Consider the following 19,770-nt stretch of genomic DNA (forward strand, 5'->3'; position numbering starts at 1 on the left):
AATTCTAAATCTGAGGTCTCGAAATCAAATTCGTAGAAAATCACTTCTTTCTCGAAAACTACCACTTCAGAGGGAGCCGTTTCTAATTCTCACAATGTTTTTTGCTGCCAACCTCTCCCCAATACTCGTTACCAAGTAAGGTTTTATGCTAATAATTTTTGTTTGAATAATAACCAATAGTGTCCAGTGCATTTAAAGGCAGTGGACACTATTGGTAATTACTCCAAATAATTATCATCATAATACCTTTCTTGATTACGAGTAATAGGGAGAGGTTGATGGTATAAAACATTGTGAGAAACAGCTCCCTCTGAAGTGACGTAGTTTTCGAGAAAGAAGTAATTTTCCACGAATTTGATTTCGAGACCTCAAGTTTAGAATTTGAGGTCTCGAAATCACACATCAGAAAGCACACAACTTCGTGTGACAATGGTGTTTTTTTCTTTCATTATTATCTCGGAAATTCGACGACCGATTGAGCTCAAATTTTCACAGGTTTGTTATTTTATGCATATGTTGAGATACACCAACTGTGAAGGCTAGTCTTTGACAGTTACCAATAGTGTCCAGTGCCTTTAAACACGTGGAAATTTCATTTCAATAGGAGGTCTCTTTTTTGAGATATCACCGACAATCTGGAACGATTAAGTCATGCATCCGGAAGAATAATCCAAGGAATACTTTCTAGTTGCCTTGCCCATTCAAATACCTTGCTGCTGTTTTTATTCTCAAATTTATTGTGCCTTTTGCATAATTAACTAGAATCTCTCTTTTAACGATTTTGTATTTGTAATGCCCTTTAGTGCTTTTATTGTTTTAACTGCTTGTACAGTTCTATATTTTTATACTGTATGCCATGTTTTATTAATGTCCATCTGTAATGTCCTTTTTTGTCTCTTCTTAAATTGTGGCATCAGGAGATTAACTCGATAGTAATTGAGTTTACTTTTTTAAAATCCATCAGGGGTGCTACTTTTTTGTAATTTTATTGTACGTTCATGTTTTTGTTTTTTTACTGTTCTTATTGTCTGTTCTTGTATTTTTTTACCTATGAAATTAATAAATGAAATGAAATGAAATACACAATCTGAGAAGCATTACAACATCAGTTACGCCTCTCAGATACTAATTGTAATAGAGCGTAACAACTTGGTACATTTCTTCGAAGTGAAATAATTCCAAAAATGCTTTAAACAATTTTTTGCTGATTTTAAAATTATTTTGTATACTTTGTTCCTTTTTCTGTTTATCTGTATAGGATTTTGTTTTCAAATGTTTCTCTGTATTAAGCACCATGGAGTAGGTATATTGCTTTCGATGGATTTGGAGCTATATAAATTTTTACTAACTATCGAGAGCTGATGTTTGTTTGTTTGTTTGTTTGTTTGTTTGTTTGTTTGTTTGTTTGTTTGTTTGTTTGTTTGTTTGTTTGTTTGTTTGTTTGTTTGTTTGTTTGTTTGTTTGTTTGTTTGTTTGTTTGTTTGTTTGTTTGTTTGTTTGTTTGTTTGTTTGTTTGTTTGTTTGTTTGTTTGTTTGTTTGTTTGTTTGTTTGTTTGTTTGTTTGTTTGTTTGTTTGTTTGTTTGTTTGTTTGTTTGTTTGTTTGTTTGTTTGTTTGTTTGTTTGTTTGTTTGTTTGTTTGTTTGTTTGCTCCGAAAATACATAACCATAAATTCGTAAAATTGAACACATAGCCCTATATACATACAAACATGTTTTATGTACCGCCATTTCATCAAGACCATGACAGTTTGTGATGATATACAGCAAAGGAAGCCTGTCAACGGTGATACAACATTGCAAATACATATCATAAACAACCAAACATTTATTGTGTGGGAACAGGTGTTTTCAGATGCTTCTTAAAACTGAAGTGAATCAGCATGCCAGAGCGTAGAGATGGGGAGACTATTAAAAAGTTTAGGGGCGACAAAAGATAAGTTTTTTCAGCAGCTGATGCAAAGAGATCTGTGATGAGTTTTGTTCTCGACAAGTTGGTTTGTATACAACCAAGTGTTTTTTGAGGACCGCAAGCCGACTCTTCACATACAAAACCAAGCACGATTTTAAATATTGTGCTAAGCACAGATAAGGCATTTGTGAACAAAGCACAGGCCGTCGATTTCACAAAACTAACTTAAGACTAACCTTAGGACTTAGGACGAGTCCCAACCCTGCCGTCGATTTCACAAAGAGTGAGGACTCGTTTTATCTCGAGTTAGGACGAGTAACTCGTCCTTACTTAGGATTAATCGTAAGGTCTGCATGCTATATTGCAGGGTTGGGACTCGTCCTAAGTCCTAAGATTAGTCTTAAGTTAGGAAGAGTTTTGTGAAATCGACGGCAGGCTGGGTTTGTATCGTTTTCGACCGTTTTGCAGGAATGGTTTTGCAGGATACGACCAAAATCTTATTACCTTCCTTTGTTTTATAAAGGCATCCCAGCTTACAAGCTTTGCTTTAATGGGCCATGCCTCCATACAGTTTTCAGTCTTGTTAAATCCTATTGTTTGTATTTGTATATTGTGTTTGTATGGAAATAAATGTTGATCGATTGAACTGAACACAAAATGCAAGAAAAAAATAAAGGAAAGTATCTGTTTCTAATTCCGAAAAAACTTCTGTTACAGAAACTGAAACAAGGAAAATAATCTAATAATAAACAACGATTTAATTTTCGGTGCCGTCTCTTCAAATTCACTGGCAGTGCAACGTAGTGTAAAACATTAGGAATAACTTAAAAGAACACGTTGGCTTGGATCGGACGAGTTGGTCTATAAAAAAAAAAACGTTTGTAACCCATTTTTATAAAAATGCAAATGTTTGGAGAGATTTTTAAAAAGTAGAATACAATGATCCACACAAATTGGGTGATTTTCCTTTTACTATGCAAACTACTCGGTCGGCCATTTATGGGATTCAAAAATTGTATGGGAGTCAAAATGGCCGGTCGTGCTAGTCAACAAGGTTAAGGGAAAACCGTGCAATTTCGAGGCAAGTTTGTGTGGATCATTGTTTTCCACTTTTGCAACATCTTTCTACCCATATGCATTTTATAACAAACGGTTACACATGCTTTTTCAAAGACCAACTCGACCGATCCAAGGCAGCGTGTTCCTTTAATCATGTAAGGAACATTTTTTTATAGATTCTGGTGAATTGATCATTCTTCCCGAATAGAAAGGCTTTCAAGGGAATTAAGGTCTTTTCTAGTCATGTTTCGAAGGAGACACCCGGCATAAATCTAATTTGTATTTCTGAGACTTCTTCATCAAGTCCAGATGTTTTTTGTTGTATTGGATAGTTTTACGCGCAACTTGCCCCACATAAACCGTCAACTGTAAAGGTATCGGATGGGAAGAGCTGACAAAATAGTCGCAGACAGTGGTCCATATGTGATCAACCATAATGAAATAACAAACCTGTGAAACTTCGGGCTTAATCGGTTGTGAGAGTCTGGAGAAAATTTTGAAAAAACACGCACAACTTTCAGCACGTATACACGCATTGTCCTTATTTGGTCATAACAATTGAAATCATCTGTTGTATATACTCTGTTTAGGTTTTCAAAGAGTAAGGGTCTATCTTGAATGTGACCTCATTTTCAGAGGAAATATTTCACAAAAGAAATTGTTTATGAACTTTACAATCATATAAGCATTCAGACTTAAAAATAATAAGCCCAGACGTTATATGCATTAAAGACACTGGACACTATTGGTAATTTTCAAAGAACAGTCTTCTCACTTGGTGTATCCCAACATATGCATAAAACAACAAACCTATGAAAATTTGAGCTCAATTGGTCGTCGAAGTTGCAAGATAAAAATGAAAGAAAAAAAACCTTGTCACACGAAGTTGTTTTACTCATTTCTCAAAAACTACAGCACCTCAGCAACTAATATTGTAAGGTACGCTTTCTACTAGCATACTATCTTCAAACGATGTAAGTATCTGCGGAAATTATGTTTTGTGTTACAAAAAGTACCCAAATCCTTTAAAGGCAGTGGACACTATTGGTAATTACTCAAAATAATCATTAGCATAAAACCTTACTTGGTAACGAGTAATAGGGAGAGGTTGATAGTATAAAACGTTGTGAGAAACGGCTCCCTCTGAAGTGACGTAGTTTTCGAGAAAGAAGTAATTTTCCACGAATTTGATTTCGAGACCTCAGATTTAGAATTTGAGGTCTCGAAATCAAGCATCTGAAAGCACACAACTTCGTGTGACAAGGGTGTTTTTTATTCTTTCATTATTATCTCGCAACTTCGACGGCCAATTGAGCTCAAATTTGCACAGGTTTGTTATTTTATGCAGTAGGCCTATGTTGGGATACACCAAGTGAGAAGATTGGTCTTTGACAATTACCAGTGTGTTAACTATCGGATGGCAACTTGTCACCATGTTTATAATGGGAATTTATACAATAAAAATGCAAAAAAATATGTAAAATAAATTTAACTTATATGAAATTACTTTGCAATAAAAAAAAGTACTTTACAATAAAGTGTAGTTGTCCATGAAATGAAAACAAGAAATACATGAAGAATACAACAGTAATGAATAATTTAATTAGAAAAAAAACAATAAAATAATAATGGAGGTACAAATTTTAGCACAAAATAAAAACAAATTAATAGTAATCGATTTCTCAAAATGCCAGTACCGTCTGTTTCAATAACTATCCCTTAAATATATTAAGTTTTATTAAATGAAAATACTGCTTAGCAAACTTCTATGTTGCCCCAGTCACAACAGTGTAAACTTTATGGACTTTTGGCTGGTAAGTTTTTGCTAAGTAATATACTTTTCTGTGCTTACAGTCTTTATGAAATAGGGCCGTGTAGTATAAATGCCTTGTCACAAAGGACAATTTACACAGGCATCTCGGAAGCAACCAACCGCACTGCAATGCAAGAGAAACCTCGATGAGGGGCTATTTTTCTATAGAACCGTCTTATTATACTTACTCCCTGCTTTCTTATGTCAAGATGAAAGTAAGAATGTTTCCATTGTTAAGATTGTTTAAGGAACTTGTTACCTGTAAATTGCATCGTGTGACAATCAGCCCTTATGGGGCTTCGCTCGGCAACAGCGGCCAGTCTATCCAGGACCGCTGGGATGGGCTAATCTCTTGCACAGATTCTTGTTCAGGAAGTACGTCATGCGTACAGTGCATGGAAATATGGTGCAGTGTGAGTGTGATGCATGATGGGAAGGCGTATTATTAATCCAATGACAGTGCATGATACGTTTGCCCATCCCAGCGCCTTTGGTTATGCTACTCTCACACTTGGGCGAATACGGATATTTGAAATTCGCGGTGAATTCGCCCAAAATTTGCGAATTGATAGTGAATATTTTCACGTTCGCCCTCGGTCACCCCTCGACCTGTCGAACCAATATGTTACGATTTTTTACGAATGCTTAAACAATGCTAGCCAATGATTGCCAATGCCTTACAATAGCTTACGAAAGTTGCCAACGTTTACGCACGCTTTACCAACGTTACCAATGGCTACCAATGCTTACGAAAATCCACGGCGAATGACTGTCGTATCGAATTCGGAACGGTTACCCGTCACGCCCCATCTCCTTACGAAGATCAGTCAATTTACAAACCGGTTTGTTAATTTCAGCGAATGTTGCGAAGACGGTCATTCGCCTCGACATTCGTTAGCATTGGTAAGCCATTGTTAACGTCTGTAAAGCATGCGTAAGCTGTGGCAACGTTCGTAAAGGCACTCGTAAGGCGTTTGTAACATTCGCGGGTCCCCTTTCTTACAAATGTGATGTTGTTGTTTGTCAAACGAACAAGTGGCCAGAGCTAGATTCGCCCCGGTATTAATAGCAATCGCGGAAATTAGTCAGAAAATGGCAAGACATTGGCAACGATGGTAAGACATTCGTAACATTCCTAAGTGCGTTATTAACGTTTGTAAGCCCTTTTGTAAGCATTCGCAAGCATTCGTAACATTCGCTAGCAATCGCTTCATTTGTTTGAAATTGTTGGTAAGCTCAGTTGCGACGTGCGCAACGTTCGTTGCGTATTTGTAAGGCATTGGCTAGCATGGTCAAGCGCTGGTAAGCATTCGTCATATTGTTAAGGAGAGGTCGAGGGACGACCGAGGGGTGACCAAGATGAAAATGAATATTCATATAACATCCAAGCATTTGCATTTTTCTGTGATATTCACCATCCAATCGCAATTGTTTGGCAAATTCACCGCGAATGTTAACATTTTTATTCGCAAGAATTTATTCATAATCGCAAGAATATTCGCCACATTTTGATTGAGTGATCTTCGAAAAGAGGTGGAGAATGACTAGTGAACGTTCCGAAATTGTCACCAACGCTTACGAAACACGGCGAATGTTGCGAAGTTTGAGCGATTGTCAAATAATTCCATTCGTAAGCCCATTCGCTAGCATAATTTCCCTAGTGTGAGAGGAGCATTAAAGAAAGGCGCTGGGGACGAGCGAATGATGGGGACATGGTCCTTCATCATGTATATTTTTCATTACAGTGAACGGGGTTTGTCAATTCCGATTTCGTCTGAAATTATTCCATGACCTTTTTCGTGAACAATATTTACTTTAAAGGGAAGGTATACGTTTGGTAACCACTCCAAAAGTTAATAGAAATATAACCTTGGTTAAAAGTGCTTTCAGCAGCTTTCACAATTTTCACTCTCTTGTCCGAGTGGTGGCATTTTCGCTCTTTTAAGAGTAAAAGTCAATTTGTATCACTCTTTCTGAGTGAAATTTGAACATCACTCTAAAATTGAGTTGAAAGTAGGCCTACCCGTTTCTCACTCTTAAAACAGTTGTCCGCTATATGGCTTTTTGCAAGAGTGGTATAGCAGACGAAGCGAGGGTTTTTCACTCCTTTTCATTTCGAGAAAAAAAAAGTAAATAATGGAAAAAGATATGCATTTTGTGGATATATCTTAAATTTATAATTCTAAGGAAAGTTACTGTCAGAAAGGTTTCTCAGATTGTGAACTCCAATTACGAATTCTTTTTCTTGCGTGGACCAAACCGCTCTGGAGTTTTGGCAATATCTCATCAACGCTATTACCTTTTGAAATAAAAATTTTACAAGTTAGTTTTATTGTATGTCTACATTTATAATATGATTGAAACAATCGAACAGTTCCACAAACCAAAAGAAACACATCCATTCTAAGCATGGTTGCGAAGCATTTTTTCCCGACTGATTCGCCCGGTGTTCCTGGCTGCTGATAGCGCCGTAGCACCTTGTAAACCCTTATAAGGTGCTACATAATTGGGTCTCAGAATCCATCACTGCAATAACCTATCTTTCTGAAAGTTTGTATACACTCAGCGCCTTGAGTACCTTGTTTGGTAGATGCGTGCGCTATACAAGACTTCGATATTGTTATTATTTTAATCAATACGTAATAAATTGAACTAATTTTTTGCTTAATATTTTTATCGTGAAAATGAGACAGTATAGAATGTTTAAAGTCGTTATGTTCGGCTCATGATTTTATGGGCGATGTTAAGAACTATATGCACAATGTAAAACCAAGTCTCTGTTTGTTATTCACCCAACCCATTCACATGGATGAATAAACCAGTTTCCTTTTTCATGTCTGCTACTATACATACATTTGCGCCTGAATAAGGAACTAGTTCTTTGGACAACGGCTAGGAGACACATTCACGCACGAACAGGATAAAACATGACCTATATTCACTCCCCCCCCCTCCTGAAATCAAATTTTCATCGCAAAAATGCTATTTCAGTTTTCAGGGAAAGAATTTGTAAAAACCCTGTCTAGTTCTAATTTCGGAAATGGATGGTAGGCCTAAACGGGTTAAATTGTAAGGGCACATTAAAGGAACATTCATTTTATGACTTAAGCACGTAATCCCAACTGCCCCCTCTCCAGTAATTTGAAGTAAAATTTCCAGTAATTCCACGACTAGCTAATAATCTTCCATGCTGACAACTAATGGATTTATTAATGGATGGGGTACAGACAATATCTCATGTTTCGGGCTTCGGTAAAAATAAAATAAAAACGAAAAATTGTTTTCGATGCTTATACTGGCAGCAGGGGAAGGGGGGGGGGGGCGTGTGTCGAGGGCCTACACAAATACATGGTTCGATGTATCACTTCCACCCCACGTGTCTTGTTTGAAATCACTTGCCTCCCTCGGCGAAATGTAATTGTCTATATTAATACGCAGTTACGTCTGCTGATCACAGAGAAATATTTCCGTCTCACTGCAAAGCAGTTACGTCTGCTGATCACAGAGAAATATCACTGCAAAATCTAAGAAAGAAAAAAAACGATGTTTGAAAACCCACTACTGTGATCAAAATGTTCACAGGTTGGTTGTTCAATTGGGCGGTAAGGTTGGCGGCTTAGTTTCTGGTTGTAAGGCCTATATCGTCCTCCACCTCTGGGACCTCGGTTCGAATCCCGCTGGTGCACGATGTGGATTGGGTTTTCAGTCCATACAGTATAGACGCGGTTTCATGGAACTGCTTACCGTAAGCAGAAAAAGACCATCGCTTTATCAAACAGGGAATTCCGCGCTAACTTCATTTCACAGATAAGTCAGCCGCAGGCAAGGGGGGGGGGGATGCGTGCTTGTGCGTGTGCATTGCAAGATGAAAGTCCAGCAGTGCACCATATGGGCCTATTGCGTGGGTTTTACCTGTAATTACTCTCTTGTGTTTTTCCACCTAAATCTAAAACTTGAACTTCCTTCTCTGTCTTCTCTCCATGGAGTTTGTGATTATATTCGTTTTTCTAAGAATTCTTGGTTTCAAACCAAAATTATTAAATGAGAAAAAAAAGGACAAACAAACTCCAAAGAGTCGTCACATTCAAATGAAGTGGTCACGCTTATAGAGAGACAACGTGAAGAAAAGCAGTAACAGATTACAGTACATAATAGGTTAGAAGAAAAAATCATCTAAGATCACAGATTTACATAAAACTTACAGAAAACATCCCTTTAAATAATTCTGTCTGAAATGTCATATTTCACGAGAAAAAAAAACCCAACTAATTTCCGTTTGGAGCTTACCGCTCAGTGGGCGTTTTAAGTCATTTTATTTTATTTTATAAATCGATGTCATAAAAATGGGAAGGCTACTCGGTTTTTCACTATTTTCCCGTGACCCAGACAGCCGATCGATCTGAAACTTCTAAAGGTTTGTCAGTTAATGTATAATGATGGGTTACATAAAATCCTTCTGCCAGCGACTGTTTTGTTAGCAAAACCAATTATGTAATGTTCCTTTTAAGATATTTTTTTCGGATTGGTTTTGAAACTATTGCATGGTGCGGGAGTATAATCAGGTGATGTTTGCGGTACCACTATTGGGAAATCTCTTTAAATTAATGTTAGTTCTGAAAATAACAGATGGTTGACAGCTTAAAGGCCGAGTTATAGTCGGTCGCGCGATGGTCGGGCGTCGGAAATCTTGACGTGCGATCATAAAAAGACACGGTTTTTAGGCCTCAGTCTTAGGATTGCGCGCAAGATTTCCGTCGCGCCACCATCGCGCGACCGACTATAAACTGGCCTTAATGTGATCGATCACTATTCTCTGATCGTTTTTCCCAGTTAACATGTCAGTCGAACACATTTTTTTTCTCTCAAGCACAATAGCGTAGCTAGAGAAGGGTCGTCAAGTTATTTTTGTTACTTTTTCATTATCATTTACCGGTGTACAGAAACACTACACTTACTTGATTGCTCGGTGCAGACGTGCGACGAGAGCGACATGTTGATTGGCCAAAGTGGGTGACGTTACTCTCCTGTTTGATCAATCAGCGATGTCTCGTTTTATGATACGCGGAAATGTATGGTATAGGAAAGGCACGACGATGTCTCACTCCCCTGCTGCTTTCAGTGTTCGTGTGGACACGGTAAATGACGGACGACTTTTTCATCGCAAATCCGTCCATCTTTCAAGCCGTCTGCTCGTTGTGCATGTGAATCATGGCGGTGTTACTGTTTCTTCGCATTTACAAAACTCTAGTCGGCCTGGTTGGCATCCTCGGCAACAGCTTGGTCATAGTGGTCATCTGTAAGGTCAGTTTTATGCATACTTTGACCAATGGGTTCATCTGTCACCAGGCTGTTATTGACCTTCTAGGGTCACTCTTTCTGCTTCTCCAAAGTAACATCCCCGTCCCGGTCCCCGTACCAGAGACCCTCTCTGGGGAGATCCTATGCCGTGTTTGGATCGGAGACGCCCTACTCTGGTTGCTCTTCGTCACGTCCACGTTCAGCCTCCTCGCTCTTACTATAGAGAGATACATAGCTATTGTATACCCATTCCGCTTCAATGCGATATTCTCTCAGAATTCAGCCATAGTGATCGGTGTTGGTGTTTGGCTGATTGGGATCGCTCTCAAGTCTTACTCATTCATGATCTACACCGTAATAGATGGGATATGTAAATTCAAACCTATTCCAGGATCCAATTTCATAGGTCCACTTCTGATAGTCTTGCAGTACTTCGTCCCTTCGATTATCATGTTGTTTTCGTACACCCACATTATGGTAACACTGAAGAAGAGTGCTGCGCAGGTTGCACCGCTGTCTCTCGACCGTCGTGGAGCGCCCTCAGCCCCCGGGGAACGCATCGTCAACGAGCAGCAAGAGTCGCTTCTCCGGGCAAGGCGAAACACCTTCAAGACCCTTGTCATCGTCTTTGCGATTTTCCTGGTATGCTGGACGCCAAGTCAGGCTACCTTCTTCCTATTCAACATGGGCTGGATCAAAATTGACTTCGACGGCCCGCTGATGGTATTCAACACTGTGCTCGTCGCATCAAACTGTTGCATCAATCCCATCATATATTCCTTCAAGTACAAACAATTCCGCAAGGCAATGAATAAGATGATTGGCCGTCGAATCGCGCGGGACGACGGGTTGAATCCATCTGCAATAACTGTCACAGCGGAGTCGGCTACTCGGCAAACACACGTATCTTAGACAAACCAATCCAAAGTCAAGAGACGGTGTCCCAAGGAATTCCGTCCACCGGAGATTCTGTCCCCCATATGGGAAATTAATAATTATGGGCTTGAGGAGGATGATTCAAAAGAGGGCGCTATCAGAAGTAGTTTGTGCATAGTTTGCCATATTATTATTATGGGGGACAGAAACTCCTGCCACAACGGCCATCCGGGTTTGTTGAAATACTTTTTATCCCCAAAGCACGTAGTTGGGCAGTAACGACGCATGATGTCTGATATTAGTCGTGTCGTCACCCAATCGATTGCACGATATTGTAAATGAGACTAACTGCTTCGCTCTCTGTGGGTATTTGTGAGACCACGGCTATAGATTCAGCTCAGGCTTGGCCCGTTAGTGATTTTAAAGGAGTGCGCTTAGGCCATATTGGCTGCAAAAAGGTGGAGCCGAGCCTGCAGTCTTGACTTGGAAAAGGTGTAGTTGAGTATTGGCAGACCCTTTTAATACACCTAATTTGATTCTCGCACACTTTTACTTCAATGTATAAAGTATTACCCGCAACAGTGCTTACTAAGTTCCACATCTAGCCATGAATATCGTTTCCACTTTCGAATACAATAAATGTTGCACACACAACACTATAGATGTGTGAGTTGCAACTCTATAATAAAATAGGCCATATCGAGCTTCTGCAGTCGACCTGATTAGAACACCAACCATAGGTGAGCTGCATGTGAGATGTGCTTATATTTATTCCACAAAATACAAAGACGCCCGAATGTTGAGTTTGGTGGCAGCAGACGGATATTTATGAAATTGAGTCCAGTCCATTGATTCAACTAGAGGCCTACTTTTTTTGAAAGGATTCCCTTCAAGTAAAATGGTTTGTATTGTTCACCCTACTAATATATAGAATGGCCAGAGATGCCGTTGGTACACGCTGTCACTTTATATATAGCTAAATGTTGATGTGACATTCTGTGAACATCGGTAAAAGTTGTTGCTGTATTCAACTTAAATTTTCACATGATTTTGACGTTTAATTAATTAGTTTTTATATATCACTTTGCTTTTAAATCGACTAAAAACTGACCCTATGTTTGCACACCATGATTTTGGCCATAAAGCACCAATGTATATTAATGTTGAATTCGTTCCACCTGTTGTAATGCTAGCAACTTTGAGTTTAAAGGGAAGGTACACATTTAGTAATTGTCAAAGACCAGTCTTTTCACTTGGTGTATCTCATCATAACCATAAAATAACAAACTGGTGGAAATTTGGGCTCAATCGGTCATCAAAGTTGCGAGAAAATTATGAAAGAAAAAACACCCTTGCTGGACGAATTTGTGTGCTTTCAGATAAGAATAAAAAACTTCTAGCTAGAATGATTTTATTTTTTTAGTGAGAAATTACCTCTTTCTCATAAACTACGTGACTTCAGAGGGAGTCGTACCCCGCAATGTTTTATACTATCAACAGCTCTCCAATGCTCATTACCAAGTCAGGTTTTAAGTTAATATTTGTTTTGAGTAATTACCAAACGTGTAACTTCCCTTTAAACAAATTTAATGTAAATATAAACACAGATCACAATATATTTTTTGAACGAGAGAGAGAAAACAAAGAGAGAAACCTGTTAATGTGAGAGTGGTGATGGACATTTTATGAACTTTAACTTCACATTATTTATAAATCTTAAAAGTTAAGTTGCAGCCTTTCTAATTTATTATAAAACATTGTAACAAGACTGTCAGTGTGTGTCACGCTTTATATCGCATTATCTGAGAACACAATCTCGAACAAAATTCCAAAGAATAACCATACAAGGGATTTGAGGCATTGCATGGTAATGTATCAATACTATTTGTTACCAGGTAGAGTTTGTTCTCATGACGATGACATAGAGCAAGCTAGTCAAAACGTTGAGACCAAATAAAAACTCGCTCCGTGGTAGTGCAATTAAAATGATCATGCATAAGCTAAAAAATCCCCACCTTCCAAAAAAGTCTCAAAAATTCGAAAAGTCTACTCAGCGGTAGTACAATATAATAAAGAAAGACATTTCTCTAAAGAACAAACTCTACCTGTGGCAAGTCGGTATACACATGGTGTCACCGCAAAACAAATATTAATAACCATATAGTTGCTAGGCATACACGGTTACCGATCAAGTTTGTGATGACCTATACGCCTCTCTTAATATTTATGCATGAGGTACGTCACATTGCTAACTCAAAACGAGGCGATGGGCGCAGCCACTGCAAGTGATGGGGGAACTGCGCCCTTAGCCTCATTTAGGGTAAGAATTATGACGTCATGCATAAGTATTAAGAGAGGCGTATAAAGAGTGATTGTAATGCCAAAGAGGGCTCCAAGTTCAAAATCTGTTTTGAGAAACACGGAAACACACATTTTCCAATGGGAAAAGCCATACGGGAGTGGACACAAAAAGTTAATTTGAAACAACATTATGCCTTTGTATTTGTTACTCTTCAAGTGAATTTTGCCACATTTCTTAAAACTGGGGTGTTAAAAATTTACACCATGGGTGTTGCCCGATATAGAAGAGAGAATCAAATTAATTTTAAACAACACCAATATGGGCTTAATTGAGTTGGCATAATTTTTTTTTTAAAGACAGTGGACACTATTTGTAATTGTCAAAGACCAGTCTTTTCACTTGGTGTATCTAAAAATGCACAAATTAACAAACCTGTGAAAACTTGAGCTCAATTTATCGTCAAAGTTACGAGATAATAATGGAACAAATATTAGTCTTGTCTCACGGAGTTGTGTACTTTCAGATCTTGATTTCAGGACCTCAAAATCTAATTCTGAGGTGGGAAATTACTTCTTTCTCGAAAACTACGTTACTTCAGAGGGAGCCGTTTCTCACAATGTTTTATACTGTCGACAGCTCTCCATTACTCTTTACCAAGTAAGGTTTTATGCTAAATAATTATTTTGAGTAATTACCAATAGTGTCCACTGCCTTTAAAGGACATTGAGAAAAACAAACGAAAGTCAAAGGCCCTATAAATATAACTTTATATGGTAACAGTTCCCCATTGCTCGTTATATACCAATGAAGGTTATATGCTAACAATTATTTTGAGTAATTACCAATAGCGACCACCGCCTTTAACATCCTATGGTGTGAATATGTGTTCTTTTCCGGTATCATATATCTATAATGTGACATTACCCACGACGTCAATTTGAACACTCCAGTTTTTGCATTATAGGTATGTACATTCATATTGTAAAGGAACTCGTTTTTAGTTCATTCCTGAACGATGTTCAATATAAACATTATTGAATTATACTTTTTTTTTACTGACCCAGACATCCTTCTTTGGACAGTATTTATAAAGACCCATTTGTTGTTTAAATTCCACCACACCATACTTCAAATGTAGCTCAGAGTAGGGCTCGTTATAAGCTACCCTCTATATCATTTAAAATGAAAAAATACAATGATTTTGAATTGACGATAGAGACTTGCCAGTTGTCCACTTTCATAATCTATCTATTGAGAAAACAAGTGCTTCACAAAACTGAAACTTGATCTTCAAGAACTGAAACTTTATCTCAAGACCCCTCTTGAAGCTCATCAAACTATCAGTTTAATTCTTCCACGCAAAAACAACTGATGTCAGTGTGGTCTGCAGCTGTCTTTGGTTTTATTTCCACTTATCCATTTTAAATGCAAACAATTGTTAATTTTCTGACGTTTGCATAGTCTTTCTCGAATGATAAATGACAACACAACAGACCTGAACATGAAAGGAGTAGGGTTATGTTTCACTTAGTTACATGTTCATGTTTGTTGTGTTGTCATTATTTTAGCCTTCGAGAGAGACTCTGCTATAAGGGTCGAAACGTCAGGCCATTAACAATCTATTAGCATTTATCATCGGTCCAATGGTTAGTAAATTGTTTGCACAGCTAATTATATTTTCTTATCCATTTTAAAGAAGTTTCAATTTTGAAAATAATGCACGTCGTCACTTTAATCTCATTTTACTCGAACAAGATAAGTGTGTGTTGCTTTATGAAATTAAAACTTATCGCAAAAATTGTATTTAATTAATCTTGTTTCTTGACATGTCTGAGACAAAAAAATGTGCTATGGTGATATTTAAGTTTCGATCTAAATATGCAGCGATGTTTTTCATGCACTTACATTTATTGTGCACTGTAATTAAACTAATTCTTCAATATATATTTAAATGTTTCTTGATTTGTAATAATCATATGTCTGTGAATGTTTCCGGATTAGCGGCTACGGCTTAGGCTGCAGTTTGATAAACAAGAGACCCAAAAGCATAGAAGGTCCATAGCAGTACCCTTAGCAACAACTGCAGCTGTAGCCATAACCACTAGTTCGGACCTAGCCATATAGTTGGGCATCATCAGGCTGACACTAGACTTGTGACACTACTCTCGCGCGAACTGCTGGTTGCAGTACATAGTCGCGCTACCAGCAGTTCGCGCGGAGAGCACCGCTGCAACTCGACTATTTCACCGCGTGGGACCATAAACGACTTGTCCACAAGTCTAGGCTGACACCTGTGTTGAGAATAAAGTGTTCCCATTTTCGCTCAAAATAGCCTACAGAAGTCTTTATTCTGGAAGAAAGATATGAGACATCCCATAGTTTTCAGTTTTTAGGAAACGATAACAAATATCCTGCTCGAATCTGTCACAGTAGGCCACAACACTCATTTAATTGGCTAAATTTCATTTTGAAGAGCTGTCAACCATTTAATTTCATCAAGTGGAAATGGGTATAATAGTAGAAACCCAGCTCACGAATTGTGAACCTTTCTCATATATAATGCTAAATTGTCCATTATTATTCTACGGAAGGGCATTGCTGCCGCACATGAATTTAAAAAAAAATCTCTCTTTTCGTGTACGTACACGATAAATCTAGACTGATTTGTATTGGACTTATCGTGTACGTACACGATTAATTATCGTGTACGCGATAAATTATCGTGTACGTACGCCATAAGTTATCGTGTACGTACACGATAAGTTATAGTGTACAATAGAGAGGGATTTACATGTGACGGCAATAATATTATACGCTTCCGTACTTAGACGTGACCACCAAAATGGCAGTTTGAAAAACACACGTGTTCGATCTATGCGTATAGACGTACGAGGTATGTGAACACTGGTAAATTTTAAAGCATAAAAATAGTACAAAAGATGAATGGAAACGTGTATGCCTGATTTTTGAAAGTAAATAGGAAAAGAAAACAAGTTATAAAAACGTATATTATAAGAAGAAACGTGCCACAAAAATGGCATTTTTTTTTAAAACACGTGTTCCCTGTGTGTAAAGATGCACGAGATACAACCAGGGTCAACTATAAAGCATAATTCAATGAAACCAAAGACTAAGGGAAACTGATGTCAGGTATTGGAAAGCAAGTAGGAAAAGAATAAAGTCATAAAGGAAACATGTTTTCAATAAAGTTTGTTCCAGAACTAATAGAAATGGGTATTTGCCTGTAAGGTCAATGCTTAAAGGCAGTGGACACTATTGGTTATTTTCAAAGACTAGCTCTCACAGTTGGTGTATCTCAACATATGCATAAAATAACAAACCTGTGAAAATTTGAGCTCAATCGGTCATCAAACTTGCGAGATAATAATGAAAGAAGAAAACACCCTTGTCACACGAAGTTGTGTGCGTTTAGATGGTTTATTTCGAGACCTCAAGTTCTAAACTTGAGGTCTCGAAATCAAATACGTGGAAAATTACTTCTTTCTCCAAAACTATGGCACTTCAGAGGGAGCTGTTTCTCACAATGTTTTATACCACCAACCTCTCCCCATTACTTGTCACCAAGAAATGTTTTATGCTAATAATTATTTTGAGTAATTACCAATAGTGTCCACTGCCTTTAATTTTGGTAAATGTAAAAACAGCGAAGTATAGGGTTTTCCTGGCCAATATCAACAAAAACCCATTCATTGTAATACCACTCGGCTAATTCAATTGCGTTTCATAATGAACGCCCATTGAATCAGCATTCAACAGTCCGAGGAGTATAATTCAATTATTAACAGTTTATCATTCACTACAGTTAAATAAGATCATTAAATTTCATTGGGCTACAAGACTTTTATTTAATTTGATAAGAGCGAGCAGCAAGAGCTATCTCTGATTTAATTTCATCAAGAGGAAATAGGTACAGTAGAAACCCAAATCACGAATTGTCAGAGTGTAGTCTTTTATAGGCATTAAAAAGTGCCTATAAATGAAATTGAATGACTGTTACTAATCTTAGTGAAAAAACCAAACCATGTGTGCACGAAAACGCAATTGGAGACTTTTGGGACGCTTGGTGGCAGCAGACTTACCAGGTAAAATCCATTGTTCTCGGTTAAAGTGCGCACGCTCAGAACTACGTAAACAATGTAAATTTACCTGGTAAGTCTGCTGCCACCTAGCGTTCCAGAGTCTCATATTGGATGCATTCACAACTAAAAAGAAACCCTGGTTTGAGTAAATTGTGGGGAAATGCACCAATTAGCATGTCTGATGAACCACTAGATTTACCAATATTTGCATATCACGATACGCAGTTTAGGCTGCGCGGGTATAGTGAAACACGTGGGGTACGAGTTCTGTGTTTCCAAAAGGTGAAGCTCGTGTTTAAAAATAAAAACTCCATCTTGGCTCAATTTTACAAAGCTGTTATAGGCAAAATAGATAATGCTTAAGAAATTTAGTAAGTCTAAATATTTAACAATTTTCAGAATGTTTTGGGGCCCTTTTCCCTGGACTCAAAACCTTGGCACCTTTCCATTATTGTTTTCCGGAATCTGACGGAAAACTGTAAATGGGGGTCATCATTCCTTACCAAACGCAAAAACAAAGGTTTGCAAAAAGAGAACAGTGAAAGAACAATTAAAGTCACCTGGAAATAGAATTTTTCTTCTTTCAAACATAAGAGTATAATATGCTTACGAACTATAAAACAATTTTTTTAGTAATTGTTTGTCACGATTTATATGTTAAAATAATAAATAAAGTTGTTTGGGGGGCTGACTCCGCCTACCCCTTTTGTGACGTCAATCAAGGCAGACTTTGCCTGCAATGCGTATAGTAAACACACGTGCGAAGTACATGTACGTCCAAGTCGTGAGTTGGTACATTTCAAAAAGTGTTTTTCTGCATTCAGCAGCAAACACCTGGTCGGCATTGCCGGAAAAAACGAAACAACATTTTTTTGAAACGTACAAACTCACGACTTGGTCCGTACATGTACTTTGCAATGTGTTTACTCTACGCATTACAGGCAAAATCTGCCTCGATTGACGTCACGAACAGCGCCCTCTCGGGTCGGGGTCTACTCTTAAATTTGTAAATAACATAAGAACTGATTTTTTAAAACCTTAGTTAACTGTGTACTCACATTCATCAAAACACATATATCAGTGACACAAGCTTTATTTTGAAAAAATACCACTTCCAGGTGACTTTAATTGTCCTTCAAGTAAATTTAAAGGTTAATTGAACCCAGGTTAAGTAGAATTTGAAACTTTGCATGGTAGAAATACGATATAGAAAGGTTTGCGGTAATACCCATTAAACCCATCTATACGCCTTGTCAAGTTTCATTAATCGAATTTTAAGTCACACAAAATTGATGAGAAAAGAAACTTGAAAAAAAAACTAATGTTTCTCGTCAGTTCATATACCCTGTTTTTCGTCTAATTGATTTTAACAATACCTTAGTTTGTATAATGTATTCCCTCGGCAGCGTAACATGCCCAATTAAACTCATGATAAAGTACAAGACAGCCGTAAATAGTCCATATTCGAATTAACTCATTATGTATAACGATATTAGACATTGATATAGAAACATGAAATAAATTATATTTTGACGGGGTCCAGTGACTTTTGAGACAGCTAAAATGGTATGAGGGCGACACGGCTCAAGTTGCCTGTAGTAATATTTATAGATGATTTCTAAAACACAACTTATTTTAATGATTAAAAAGTGGCAGGTACAGATCCTACAAAGAAATATTTTCCATCTGTTTACTGTAAAAAATAGTGATGGCACGATCGGACTGTCGTAAAACATAAAAGTATTATTATATTTTCAAAAGCAGCTATTTATATTTTCGAGAGGAGTTTTTGTTCAAGAGCAGTTATTGGTAAATCCAAGAGCAATTTTGTTGGTATTTTCAAGAGCAGTTGTTGGTATATTTAAGAGCAATTTTGTTGGTATTTTCAAGAGCAATTTTATTGGTTTATTTAAGAGCAGTTGTTGGTATTTTCAAAAGCAGTCAGACCTCTCTTTTATTTTCATAAGAGCAACTATAGGTATTTTCTAAAGCAGTCACCGGTATTCTCAAAAGCACATTTTGTTCAAAAAAATTGTTAAAACCATTATATTTTACACAATAACTGTCATGAAATTAGAAATATCCACGTTTGAAAATAAAATAGCTATGGCACTCAGCTTTCGTAACAATCAATCGAAAGAGAGTTTGTTTATAATATGAGGATGATTATTACTATTTTAAAGACACATGGACACTATTTGTAATTGTCAAAGACCAGTCTTCTCACTTGGTGTATCTCAACATATTTTTTATGCATAAAATAACAAACCTGTGAAAATGTTAGCTCAATCGGTCGTCGAACTTGCGAGATATTAATGAAAGAAAGAACACCCTTGTCGCACCATGGTCACACCAAGTTGTGTGCTTTCAGATACTTGATTTTGAGACCTCAAATTCTAAATTTGAGATCTC

At 37.4% G+C, this 19,770-nt stretch overlaps 1 protein-coding gene across 1 annotated transcript; it reads left to right on the forward strand.

Moving 5' to 3' along the window:
* Window positions 1–9,953: 9,953 nt before the first annotated feature.
* Window positions 9,954–12,196, forward strand: LOC117295004 (alpha-1A adrenergic receptor-like). Its single transcript, XM_033777568.1, has one exon. The coding sequence runs from the start codon at window positions 9,991–9,993 to the stop codon at window positions 10,990–10,992; it is 1,002 nt and encodes a 333-aa protein (XP_033633459.1). The 5' UTR covers window positions 9,954–9,990; the 3' UTR covers window positions 10,993–12,196.
* The last annotated feature ends 7,574 nt before the right edge of the window (window positions 12,197–19,770 follow it).

The sequence above is a fragment of the Asterias rubens genome, chromosome 9 (assembly GCF_902459465.1).
Source record: "Asterias rubens chromosome 9, eAstRub1.3, whole genome shotgun sequence".
Lineage (NCBI taxonomy): Eukaryota > Metazoa > Echinodermata > Asteroidea > Forcipulatida > Asteriidae > Asterias > Asterias rubens.